The 13,937-nt window shown below is 41.3% G+C and overlaps 1 protein-coding gene across 1 annotated transcript in view; it reads left to right on the plus strand.

Moving 5' to 3' along the window:
• xpo1a (exportin 1 (CRM1 homolog, yeast) a) overlaps positions 1-13,937 on the plus strand; it is a 30,322-nt gene that overhangs the window by 11,361 nt on the left and 5,024 nt on the right. The window contains exons 10-21 of the mRNA XM_062428527.1: positions 131-259; positions 1,058-1,216; positions 2,007-2,189; positions 2,282-2,420; positions 3,142-3,323; positions 4,658-4,814; positions 6,391-6,554; positions 6,647-6,781; positions 9,618-9,801; positions 10,730-10,836; positions 11,862-12,056; positions 12,862-13,030. Coding sequence (XP_062284511.1) covers positions 131-259; positions 1,058-1,216; positions 2,007-2,189; positions 2,282-2,420; positions 3,142-3,323; positions 4,658-4,814; positions 6,391-6,554; positions 6,647-6,781; positions 9,618-9,801; positions 10,730-10,836; positions 11,862-12,056; positions 12,862-13,030 — 1,903 coding nt within the window. The remainder of the gene's footprint in view (positions 1-130; positions 260-1,057; positions 1,217-2,006; positions 2,190-2,281; positions 2,421-3,141; positions 3,324-4,657; positions 4,815-6,390; positions 6,555-6,646; positions 6,782-9,617; positions 9,802-10,729; positions 10,837-11,861; positions 12,057-12,861; positions 13,031-13,937) is intronic.

Consider the following 13,937-nt stretch of genomic DNA (forward strand, 5'->3'; position numbering starts at 1 on the left):
TTCCTCTTTCTCTCCTCCTCCTTTCTCCTCCTTCTCCTTTCTTTCTTCTTAACTGATGCAGATGTATCAGGATGTTAAACTGTTGGTTCCTCACTGAACTGAGTTTCTGTGTCTCTCTGTGTGTTTTCAGTTCTTGAACGTGCCGATGTTTCGCAACGTGACTCTGAAATGTTTGACGGAGATCGCCGGCGTCAGCGTCAATCAGTACGAGGAGCAGTTCGTCAACCTGTTTACTCTCACCATGAGCCAGCTCAAACAGGTACACACACACACACACACACACACACACACACACACACACACACACACACACAACCACACAACCTACAGAATTTGCTGTTTTTCTATTTGTTGACTTCTTACAAACATAAATAAACAAACAGCTCTTCTGATGAGATCCAAAAAAGTAATGTTCAAGTCGTCTCATGTCCAGTTAGTGGTCGCACTTTTGGTTTGATTTGACCCTCCTGTTGTCCTCGAGTCGAAGAAGGGAGGGAGAAAGAAAGGAGGGAGGAAGAAGGAAGGGAGGGAGGAAGAAAGGAGGGAGGAAGAAGGAAGGGAGGGAGGAAGTAAAGGAGGGAGGGAGGAAGAAGTAAGAGAGGGAGGGAGGAAGAAGGGAGGGAGTAAAGGAGGGAGGAAGGGAAGGAATGTAGGATGGAGGGAGTAAGGAAGGAAAGGAGAGAGGGAGGAAGGGAAGAAAGAAGGAATGTAGGATGGAGGGAGTAAGGAAGGAAAAATGGAGGGAGGGAGAAATGAAAAGAGGAAGGAAGGAAAGGAAGGTAGGGGGGAGGAAAGAGAAAGAAGGAGGGAGGAAGGAAGAAAAGGGGATGGAGGGAGGGAGGAAGGAAGGGAGGAAAGAAGGAGGGAGGAAGGAAGGAAGGGAGGAAAGAGAGGGGAAGGAAAGAAGAAGGGAGGGAGGAACGAACAGTCAAAACAGATGAGGTCAATTTGACCCGGGAGGACGACACAAAGGTTAAAAGAAGAGTTTGTGTTTCCCTCCCTTTATTCTGGAGGGAAACGTTATAATAACTAACCGAGTTGTTCTCTGCTGGTTCAGATGCTGCCGTTGAACACCAACATCAGAGTGGCCTACGCCAACGGGAAGGACGACGAGCAGAACTTCATCCAGAACCTCAGCTTGTTCCTCTGCACGTTCCTCAAAGAACACGGACAGCTGATCGAGAAGAGACCCAACCTGCGGGAGACTCTGATGGAGGTAAAGAGAATAAAGAGTCCTGATTACACCTTGCTGTAACATTTGGGAGCAATTATAAATTACTTTTCGTTCGTTTTTTTGGTGATTAAACAGAAAGAAACAACTTTTATATATGTAAGAAAATCAAGCTGAGTCACAAAAACAAAAGATTAAGATAATTAGAATATAATATAATACATATATATCATTATAATTGTTAGCATTTAGTTTGCAATCACTTGTATGTAAACTAAACTAAATAAGAAATAAATTATACATATAAATGATAAAAACAGCAAGATAAGTGCTGTATAGTCCTTCTACTGTGTGCTGATAGTACCTGGCTGTAATACACTGTATAATTTTTTATATTAATTTATTTAAATTTAAATGTATTAATTTTTATAATGACACTGTCTGAGCTGCAAGTGTTGTACATGCTGGAAAAACCACTAACAATATTAAAAATTATTTTTCTTTTTTATAAAAAATGATAATTTCAGCTTCACCGTTGACTGACATCAGAAAATCAGAATGCAGCTTTTATTAATTAAGCCCCAAAACTATGGAACAATTTACTTTTAGATATCAGGAAAGCCAGCTCAATACATATGTTTTAAAAGAAAGCTAAAAACTTACCTCTTCATTTTTGCCTTTTATTAACTTTTCTATCATCTTCACGCTGATGAACGACTGAACTAGCTACTTTCACTATGTAGTATTTTGAAATAATTGCTATTTTCCATCTTATATTACATTTATGTTTCTATTCTATAATAATAATGAACCCCCCCCCCCCCCCTTCCTCCAGGCCCTCCACTACATGCTGCTTGTGTCGGAGGTTGAGGAGACGGAGATCTTTAAGATCTGTCTGGAGTACTGGAACCACCTGGCAGCAGAGCTCTACAGAGAGAGTCCGTTCTCCACCTCCAGCACTCCGCTGCTGTCCGACGTGCCGCCGCGCCGACACCTATACCTGCCCGTCCTGTCGCAGGTAACCTCTGACCTCTGACCTCTGAACCCTGAACCACTGCTGACATCTACCCGTCTGTCTCACCTGTCTCTAACCCTGTCCGCTCCTCACAGGTGCGTCTGCTGATGGTGAGCCGCATGGCCAAACCGGAGGAGGTTCTGGTTGTGGAGAACGATCAGGGTGAAGTGGTCCGAGAGTTCATGAAGGACACGGACGCCATCAACCTTTACAAGAACATGAGGGAGACTCTGGGTGAGACTGACGAGGATAAACACACACACAGCTTCATTTTATATAAACGTAACGAAACATACGAGCCTAATTAGATAAACCTCGTCATGACTGATGAGGATAAGAGAAAGAAACACTGTGAATGTCTCAGAGTTTAAACCAGTTCAGATCAATGAGACTTGCAAAAACAAATATCTTGACGTCTGATTTGTAAACGACATAAAACTGGGCCGTTCAAGTCAAATTACAGATGGCGTTTCCATAGCAACGGCACACATAATTTATAACCCTCCTGTTGTCCTCGAGTCAAGGAAGGGAGGAGGGAGGGAGGGAGGAAGGAAGGAAGGAATGAATGAAGGAAGGAAAGGAAGGGAGGAAAGAAGGGAGGGAGGAAGGAAAGGAGGGAGGAAGGAATGAATGAAGGAAGGAAAGGAAGGGAGGAAGGAAAGGAGGGAGGGAGGAGGAAAGAAGGGAGTGAGGAAGAAGGAAAGGATGGAGGAAATAAGAGGAAAGAAGGAGGGATGGAGGAAGGAAAGAAGGAACAGTCAAAACAGACGGGGTCAATTTGACCCGAGAGGACGACACATAGATTTTAATTGAATTTCTAGTATTGATGAAACGGAGGATCGAGACTCTTTTCCTCCGACTGAAATGCTGACAAACAAATAATAAGTTAAATCTTGTTAAATTAAAGAAGACTCTTCCTCCGTCTCTCTCTGCCGCCCCCCCCCCCCCTCCACAGTCTATCTGACACATCTGGATTACGCCGACACTGAACGCATCATGACGGAGAAGCTTCACAACCAGGTGAACGGCACCGAGTGGTCGTGGAGGAACCTGAACATGCTCTGCTGGGCCATCGGCTCCATCAGCGGAGCGATGCACGAAGAGGACGAGAAGAGGTTCCTGGTCACCGTCATCAAGGTGAACGACGTCATAGTGAAACCTTTATTTATACTGGAGACTGTGACAATGACAGAGAAGGAAAATAATGGAAGTAAAATAAGAAAGTCGATGTTTTTAAGGTCCTGTTTTTAAAATGTTCAAAAGGTTTAAATGTGTTTTGATTTAAAGAGATTCTGCATTTTATAATATATTAATAAAAATCTATAAATTCTATATTATATGTAAATAACTTGATTTACAACATGCACAGTTTGTTCCTAAAAGCATCATTTTACCTGTTTTCTCTCAGCTGGTTTAATTTTATTAAAATATCTGATTTAAAAGTGTTAATTCAGGAGCTAATGTTAGACCTGCAACTACTTAATGATGATTATTTATTAATTAATTCATCTATAATATATCAGAAAATGGTTACAATTTCTCTCAAAGTGACGTCAAATGTTTTATTTTGTCCTGAACCTAAAAAATATTCAGTTTATTTCCAGTTATAGAAAATCAATGAAATCAGAAAATATTCACATTTAAGAAGCAGGAAACTAAGAATTTGAACATTTTTCTTTAAAAAAAAAAAGAAAGAAAAAAAAGAAACAAAGAAATAAACCTTGGATTAAATTAATTTTCTCCAACCACTATCAGGGATGTTTAAGCAGAAAACAAGCAGTAAAAAATAATAATAATTAAATATTTAAAAAATATATATATTAACCTCGATTTATATTTTTCTTATTCTAGAAAAACTATTCAACACAATTATCTAACTATAGCAGCAAAGAAATATAAGGGTTACAAAGTGTTAGAGCAAAAAAATTAAAGGCAAAACAACAAGAAATAAAATCCCTGAGTCCAAATACAAAGTTATAAAATAATAGTAATAGTGATAATAATAATATTTATTATAGCACCTTTTCACTCAATAAAATTTGAAGAGAGCATAAAAACATGCAAAACATTATTTTTAAAAAAAAAAACCCAAAGCTAATAAAAACACAATCAATGAGGAGCAATAAAGCAGTTAAGACTAAATTATAACATTAAAACACCATAAATAAAAATATTAAAGCAAAAAGTACAAACAGAGAAACAAGCACGAAAACATCTTCAGTAAATAAGATAAATAATTGAGAAAGAGCATCAATAATAAAGAACAAAACAATAAAATAATAAGAAAGTAAACAAGCAATAAAAACAATTGGAAATTTTAAAAATAGTAAGATTATGTAAAATAATAATAATGTTGATGTCAGAGTGATAATTATATACCTGGAATACTATATTTACAGTTTAATATGTAAAAAAAATAAAGCTTTATATTAACTGAGTGAGTGAGTGACTGTTGTTGTTTGCTGCTGCAGGATCTTCTGGGTTTGTGTGAGCAGAAACGAGGGAAAGACAACAAGGCCATCATCGCCTCGAACATCATGTACATCGTGGGTCAGTATCCTCGCTTCCTCCGAGCTCACTGGAAGTTCCTGAAGACCGTCGTCAACAAGCTGTTTGAGTTCATGCACGGTGAGAAACAAAAGACTCAACTTAACCTGGAATATATGGAAGATCTGATCTGTTGAGTCTTAATTTGAGCCAGACTGATATAGACGTTGGCTGATATTATCGGCCTATCAGAGATTTATCGGTATATATGTTTCTGATATGTACCAATATTTTTATGTATATTTGCCTTTTTTCCTCGTTCAAGTTTGATATATACGTACATATGTTTTATTATTTATAGTAATTCAATTCTCAGTGTAGCTTACTACTAATATCTACGACGGAGTATTAGGGCCAGACTAAGAAAAAAAATTTCATATATTAGAAAAAAAAAGTCGTAATATTATGACTTTATTCTCGTAATATTACGATTTAATAAAGTCGTAACATTACAAAAATAAAGTCGTAATATTGCGAGAATAAAGTCGTAATATTACGAGAATGAAGTCATAATATTGCGAGAATAAAGTCGTAATATTGCGAGAATAAAGTCGTAATATTACGAGAATAAATTCGTAACATTACGAGAATAAAGTCGTAATATTACGAGAATAAAGTCGTAATATTGCGAGAATAAAGTCGTAATATTACAAGAATAAAGTCGTAACATTACGAGAATAAAGTCGTAATATTACGAGAATAAAATCGCAACATTACGAGAATAAAGTCGTAATATTACGAGAATAAAGTCGTAACATTACGAGAAAAAAGTCGGAATATTAATAGAAAAAAGTCGGAATATTGCGAGAATAAAGTCAGAATATTGCGAGAATAAAGTCGTAACATTACGAGAATAAAGTCGTAACATTGCGAGAATAAAGTCGTAACTTTATTCTCGTAACATTATGACTGTTTTTCTCGTAATATTACGACTTTATTCTCATAATTTCCAAAACTATTTATTTTCCTCTTAGTATGGCCCTAATACTCCGTCGTAAATATCACAGCCTCCATTACATATCTTAAGTATTTAAGACCACATTGCAAAAATAAATTGTTTTATTTAAATATTCTGTATATATACTAATACTACTAAATAATTATTTTCCAATAAATCAATATCGTAATGTTTTTACTTCCTTATGTCGATATCGGCCCCAAAGATCCAGTATCAGTTAGACACTCGTTGATGTCGTCTGCTTTTGATCGGATCCTCTGAAGTTAGCTGTTCAGCATCAGTTACCATGGTGATGTAAGCCGATTTAAAAAAAAAAAAAAAAGTGCACCATCATCTTAGGACTGAAAACTAAAAAATCTACATTTACTCCAAAAAAGTCAAAATTTTATCTTTTATCTTTTTTGTCGTTTAATCTCTTTTTTTAACCTAGTTTTAATCCAACTTTTAATAAACTTATTAAACTTTTAATCTATTTTAACTCTCTTTTTTTTTTTTTACACAAACTTTTAATAAACCTTTTTCTCTTAATCTCTTTTTATTTTAATTATGTATTTAATTATTTATTTATTGCCTTTTATGGTCTTTTAACTTTTGTTTTTTATCCCATTATGATGTCACTCCATTCTAATCATCACTCTGCTCTGTCCTGTTATAAAAGCTGCTATATGAATAAAGTTTGATTTGATTTTCTCCGTGCAGAGACTCACGACGGCGTGCAGGACATGGCGTGCGACACTTTCATCAAGATCGCACAGAAGTGTCGGCGTCACTTCGTCCAGGTCCAGGTCGGCGAGGTGATGCCGTTCATCGACGAGATCCTCAACAACATCAACACCATCATCTGTGACCTGCAGCCGCAGCAGGTCGGCCTCTTCGCTGCTGCGCTAGTTACGATAAATAACACGATTTTATTTACATTCATCTGATCCTCGGTTCCTTTGTGTCGGTTCTGCAGGTTCACACGTTCTACGAGGCCGTCGGCTACATGATCGGAGCTCAGACCGATCAGGCGGTTCAGGAGCTTCTGATCGAGAAATACATGCTGCTGCCCAACCAGGTGTGGGACAGCATCATCCAGCAGGCCACCAAGGTGAGAACATCCGTAGAACAGGCTAGAACGTTCTCCAGTAGAACAGGCTCATACGTTCTCCAGTAGGACAGGCTCATATGTTCTCCTCTAGAACAGGCTCATATGTTCTCCTCTAGAACAGGCTCATATGTTCTCCTCTAGAACAGGCTCATATGTTCTCCAGTAGGATAGGCTCATATGTTCTCCTCTAGAACAGGCTCATATGTTCTCCTCTAGAACAGGCTCATATGTTCTCCAGTAGGACAGGCTCATATGTTCTCCAGTAGGACAGGCTCATATGTTCTCCAGTAGGACAGGCTCATATGTTCTCCAGTAGGACAGCCTCATACGTTCTCCTCTAGAACAGGCTCATATGTTCTCCTCTAGAACAGGCTCATATGTTCTCCAGTAGGACAGGCTCATATGTTCTCCAGTAGGACAGGCTCATATTTTCTCCAGTAGGACAGCCTCATACGTTCTCCAGTAGAACAGGCTCATACGTTCTCCAGTAGGACAGCCTCATATGTTCTCCTCTAGAACAGGCTCATATGTTCTCCTCTAGAACAGGCTCACATGTTCTCCAGTAGGATAGGCTCATACGTTCTATTGTAGGACAGGCTCATATATTCTCCTCTAGAACAGGCTCATATGTTATATTGTAGGACAGCCTCATACGTTCTCCAGTAGAACAGCTTCATACGTTCTCCAGTAGGACAGGCTCATATGTTCTCCAGTAGGACAGGCTCATATGTTCTCCAGTAGAACAGGCTCATACGTTCTCCAGTAGGACAGGCTCATACGTTCTCCAGTAGGACAGCCTCATACGTTCTCCAGTAGGACAGCTTCATACGTTCTCCAGTAGAACAGCTTCATACGTTCTCCAGTAGGACAGGCTCATACGTTCTCCAGTAGGACAGGCTCATATGTTCTCCAGTAGAACAGCCTCATACGTTCTCCAGTAGGACAGGCTCATATGTTCTCCAGTAGGACAGCCTCATACGTTCTCCAGTAGGACAGGCTCATACGTTCTCCAGTAGGACAGGTTCATATGTTCTATTGTAGGACAGGTTCATACGTTCTCCAGTAGGACAGCCTCATACGTTCTCCAGTAGGACAGGCTCATACGTTCTCCAGTAGGACAGGCTCATACGTTCTCCAGTAGGACAGGCTCATACGTTCTCCAGTAGGACAGGCTCATACGTTCTCCAGTAGAACAGGCTCATACGTTCTCCAGTAGGACAGGCTCATACGTTCTCCAGTAGGACAGCCTCATACGTTCTCCAGTTGGACAGCCTCATATGTTCTCCTCTAGAACAGGCTCACACGTTCTCCAGTAGGATAGGCTCATACGTTCTATTGTAGGACAGCTTCATATGTTCTCCAGTAGTGCAGCCTCATACGTTCTCCAGTAGAACAGCCTCATACGTTCTCCAGTAGAACAGCCTCATACGTTCTCCAGTAGAACAGCCTCATACGTTCTCCAGTAGGACAGCCTCATACGTTCTCCAGTAGGACAGCCTCATACGTTCTCCAGTAGAACAGCCTCATACGTTCTCCAGTAGGACAGCCTCATACGTTCTCCAGTAGGACAGCCTCATACGTTCTCCAGTAGGACAGCCTCGTACCTTCTATTGTAGGACAAAAAGCTGATCTGAGCCAACACACATAAAACTCTCTGCAAGCTACACTCTGTGTCAGAAGTCCTGCAGGACGATGATCTGACTCAATTTGAGCTTTGCTACAGTGACTCCAGTCTGATCCTGTTATTATTCCCTCTGGTGGGAATGATGCTGGTTAGACTGGGACAGTAATATCAGAGACTCTGTAATGATGCTGGTTAGACTGGGACAGTAATATCAGAGACTCTGTAATGATGCTGGTTAGACTGGGACAGTAATATCAGAGACTCTGTAATGATGCTGGTTAGACTGGGACAGTAATATCAGAGACTCTGTAATGATGCTGGTTAGACTGGGACAGTAATATCAGAGACTCTGTAATGATGCTGGTTAGACTGGGACAGTAATATCAGAGACTCTGTAATGATGCTGGTTAGACTGGGACAGTAATATCAGAGACTATGTAATGATGCTGGTTAGACTGGGACAGTAATATCAGAGACTCTGTAATGATGCTGGTTAGACTGGGACAGTAATATCAGAGACTCTGTAATGATGCTGGTTAGACTGGGACAGAAACACACACACCGATCTTTACTGTTTAATAAATAGTTTGTATGTAAAGCCTTCCTTCCTTTTCTTTCCTGCCTTCCATCCTTCCTCCCTTCCTTCTTTCCTTTCCTTCCTTCCCCCATCCTTTTTTTCCTTCCTTCCTCCCTTCCATCCTCCCTTCTTTCCTCCCTCCCTCCTTTTCTTCTTTCCTTCCTTCCTTCCATCTTTCCTTCCTTCCTTATTTCTTTCCTTCCTTCCATCATTCCTCCCTTCCACCCTTCCTTCTTTCCTTCCATCATTCCTCCCTTCCATCCTTCCTTCTTTCCTTCCTTTCCTTCCTCCATCCTTTTCTTCCTTCCTTCCCTCCCTCCTGCCTTCCTTCCATCTTTCCTTCCATCATTCCTCCCTTCCATCCTTCTTTCCTTCCTTTCCTTCCTCCATCCTTTTCTGCCTTCCTTCCTTCCCTCCCTCCTGCCTTCCTTCCATCTTTCCTCCCTTCCATCCTTCCTTCTTTCCTTTCCTTCCTTTCCTTCCTCCATCCTTTTCTTCCTTCCTTCCCTCCCTCCTGCCTTCCTTCCTTCCTTCCTTCCTTCCTTCCCTGTGTATGAAATGTCTTATATATAAATAAATAAAGCTGCCTTGCCTTTAGTGTGTTTCCTTTCCTAAACCGTGGCTTCCTCCTGCAGAACGTGGACATCCTGAAGGACGCGGAGACGGTGCGTCAGCTGGGCAGCATCCTGAAGACCAACGTCCGAGCCTGTAAAGCCGTCGGTCATCCCTTCGTCGTGCAGCTGGGTCGGATCTACCTCGACATGCTGAACGTCTACAAGTGTCTGAGTGAAAACATCTCGTCGGCCGTTCAGACTAACGGTGAGTCAGCGAGGCTCCGAGTCGTAAATTAATATTTAATAACATAATGAAAACGATGAGAAGCTCCAGTTCATCATCTGTCTGGTTATTAAACTTCCTGTCGTCCTCCCGGGTCAAATAGACCCCGTCTGTTTAGACTGTTCCGTCTTTCCTTCCTTGCATCCTTCCATATTTCCTTCCTTGCTTCCTTCCCTCCTTCCTTCCTTGCTTCCTTCCATATTTCCTTCCTTGCTTCCTTCCCTCCTTCCTTCCCTTCCTTCCGACCTCCCTCCTTTCTTTCCTTTCTTCCTTCCATCTTTCCTTCCTTCCATCTTTCCTTTCTTTCTTTCCTTCCTTTCTTTCTTTCCTTCTTTCCTTCCATCCTTTCTTCCTTCCATCTTTCCTTCCTTCCTCCCTCCTTTTCTTCCTTCCTTCCCTCCTTCCTTCTCTTCCTTCCTCCCTCCTTTCCTTCCTTCCTTCCTTCCATCATTCCTTCCCTCCATCCTTTTCTTCCTTCCTTCCCTCCCTTCTGCCTTCCTTCCATCCTTCCTTCTTTCCTTCCTCCCTTCCTTCTTTCCTTCTTTCTTTCCTTTCCTCCCTCCTTCTTTCCTTCCTCCCTCCTTCCATCTTTCCTTCCTCCCTCCTTCCATCTTTCCTCCCTCCCTCCTTCCATCTTTCCTTCCTTCAATCCTTCCATCTTTCCTTCCTTCCTTCCTTACATCCTTCCTTCATTCTTTCCTTCCTTCCTTCATTCTTTCCTCCCTTCTTCTTTCTTTCCTTCCTTCCATCTTTCCTTCCTTCCATCATTCCTTCCCTCCTTCCTTCTTTCCTTCCTTCCTTCCATCTTTCCTTCCTTCCTTCCATCTTTCCTTCCTTCCTTGACTCGAGGACAACAGGAGGTTTTTAATCTTCTTTGTATTTATTGACGTTTCTTTATAAACTGAAACAGGCGAGATGGTGACGAAGCAGCCGCTGATCCGGAGCATGAGGACGGTGAAGAGAGAAACGCTGAAGCTGATCTCAGGTTGGGTCAGTCGCTCCAACGACCCTCAGATGGTGAGTTGAGTCCGTTAACAGAGTCTGAGGTTATATTTCAGTCTGTGTGTGTTTATGATGAAGACTTTAAATCAATAATAAGGAGTTAAATTAATATTAAATGTGTTTTTCTTGCTGTGATCCACAGTCGTAAAAAATGTGTTTTAAAGTTGATCTGAAGCTTCATCCGTCTGAATGAAAGAGACAAAAAGGAGGAGGAGGAAGATGAGGAAAGAAAGAAAAAGAAAAATTAGGAAGAAGAGGAAGAAAGAACAAGAAGGGGGAAACAGAAAGATGAAGGAAGGGAGAAAGGAAAAAGCAAAAAAAGGAAAAGGAGAAAGAAACAAGAAAAATAGGAAGAAAGGGAAGGAAGAACAAGTAGGAGGAAAGAAAAGAAAAGGAGGAGAAAGATGAAGGGAGGAAAGAAAGATAAAAAAAGGATGAAGAGGAAGAAAGAAAAAAGACAGAAAGAAAGAACGAAACAAGAAGTACTAGTAGGAGGAAGAAAAGAAAAAGGAGGAGGAAAAAAGGCAAGAAGGGGGGAAACAAAGAAAGATGAAGGAAGGAAGAAAGAAAAAGGAGGAAGAAGAGGAAAGAACAAAAGAAAAATAGGAAGAAAAATGAGGAGGAAAGGAAAAAAAGGAGGAGAAAGATGAGGAAGGAATGAGAGAAAAAGAAAGGGAAACAAAGAAAGATGAAAAAGGAAAGGAAAAAATATTAAAGGAGGAGAAAGATGAGGAAAGAAAGAAAAAGCAAAAAAAAGATAAATAGGAAGAGAAAGAAAGGGGAAGGAGGAGAGTCAAATACAAGTAGATATATTTCAGCAAAAAGGAGGAGTAGAAAGGAAGAAAGAGGGAGCAAGGAAAGAAAAAGGAGAAGAGTAGATGAGTCAAATCTTCATCTTCTATGTTTCAGCGTTAGTGTTTTTAGAGCCAAAGTCTCTTTTTATTACTTTGATGCTAAAACAGTAAAAGTGTCAGAAATCACTGATGAGACTAAACTCAGACTGAAGCTCAACAGAAGTATTAAATGTGTTTTTCTTCCAGGTTGGGGAGAACTTCGTGCCGCCCCTGCTGGAGGCCGTGCTCATCGACTACCAGAGGAACGTCCCAGCCGCCAGGGAGCCCGAGGTCCTCAGCACCATGGCAACCATCGTCAACAAGCTGGGCGTCCACATCACCGGAGAAATCCCAAAGATCTTCGACGCCGTCTTCGAGTGCACGCTGAACATGATCAACAAGGTTCGACTCTCTTTAATGTTTCATCTGGTTCATCTGAGTTGAAAAACATGTCCTCCCTCCTTCCTTCTTTCCTTTCCTCCCTTCCTTCCTTCTTTCCTTTCCTTTCCTCCCTTCCTTCCTCCCTTCCTTCCTCCCTTCCTTCCTTTTCTTCCTTCCCTCTTTCCTTCTTTCCTTTCCTCCCTTCCTTCCTCCCTTCCTTCCCTCCATTTGTCCTCCCTCCCTCCTTCTTTCCTTTCCTCCTTCCTTCCCTCCTTTCCTTCTTTCCTTCCTCGCTCCATTCCTTCCTTCCGTCCGTCCTCCTTTCCTTCCTTCCTTCTTTCTTCCTTCCCTCCTTCCTTCCTTCCGTCTGTCCTCCCTCCTTCCTTCTTTCCTTCCCTCCTTTCCTTCCTTCCTTTCCTTCCTTCTTTCCTTTCCTCGCTTCCTTCCTCCCTCCTTTTCTTCCTTCTCCTTCCTTCCTTCCGTCTGTCCTCCCTCTCTCCTTCCTTTTTTCCTTCTTTCCTTCCTTCCGTCCGTCCTCCTTTCCTTCCTTCTTTCTTTCTTCCTTCCCTCCTTCCTTCCTTCCGTCTGTCCTCCTTCCTTCGTTCCTCCCTCCTGTCCTTCCTTCCTCCCTCCATCCTTTCCTTCCTTCTTTCTTCCTCCCTCCCTCCTTTCCTTCCTTCTTTCTTCCTTCCTTCCTCCTTTCCTCCCTTCCTTCCTTCTTTCTTCCTTCCTTCCTTCCTCCTTTCCTTCCCATATCAACAGTCTGATATAATCGTTAATATTTGACAGTTTCCTAACGTCCTCCTCTCTCTCGTTGCTCCTTCAGGACTTCGAGGAGTTCCCCGAACACAGAACTCATTTCTTCTACCTCCTCCAAGCCGCCACCTCTCAGTGCTTCCCAGCCTTCCTGTCCATCGCTCCCGCACAGTTCAAACTGATCCTGGACTCCATCATCTGGGCCTTCAAGCACACGATGAGGAACGTCGCCGACACAGGTCAGCAAACACACACACACACACACTGAGATCAGGGATTAACCGTGATTATAAATAAGGCGGGGAGCTCCGGTCCTCTGAAATGATGCCAACGCTGAAGTAACTTAAAACTGCATTCTATCAAAAGGCCACCAGGGGGCGACCGTTTTGGTGTCAAAAGGACTTCCGTCTCTATACAAGTCAATGGAGAATTCACCAACTTCTCACTTGATTTCTAACCTCAGTAAACGTTTTCAAAATGTGTTTATGGTCTCAATCGCTAGTTTAAAGCCTTCTTCAATGCAGTATGATGTTCATTTGGGACATTTTGGCCTCCCTGATTTTATATGTGACTATAAAGCAGGGTATGCATTAGGGCGTGGCTACGTCGTGATTGACAGGTTGATTGGTTCACAGGTTCAGGAGGGCGCCTCATGCTCCTCCTGATGCCCATATAAGTAGAATCCATGTTTTTATTTTTCCCAGCATGCACCTGAAATGTTCAAGGTGGCGCTGCTCAGATCCGATACTATTGGCTTCCGAGCAGCATATATATATATATATATATATATATATATATATATATATATATATATATATATATATATATACGGCTACAGTTTCAGTGAACTATTCCCAACCTTATTTATTTATTTTTTTTATTATAAAAATGTTTTTTATTTATTTATTTAGTTACTATAAAGTTAAAGGCTTGAAGTCTTTTATTTGCAAGACCAAAAGAAAGTTTGTGAATAAAACATTTAATTAGACATTAGCAGCGTTTCCTTCCATGGTGACATCGCTGCTCACGCTTCCCCATTATAAAGATTCTGGTGACATCAGCGGCAGGAAGTGACGTCGGGTGTCTCACAGCCAATCAGGGACGAGCAGCGAGGGATTATGGGATTTTGAGTTTGAAGGTTCTACG

The sequence above is a fragment of the Scomber scombrus genome, chromosome 2 (assembly GCF_963691925.1).
Source record: "Scomber scombrus chromosome 2, fScoSco1.1, whole genome shotgun sequence".
Taxonomy (NCBI): Eukaryota; Metazoa; Chordata; class Actinopteri; order Scombriformes; family Scombridae; genus Scomber; species Scomber scombrus.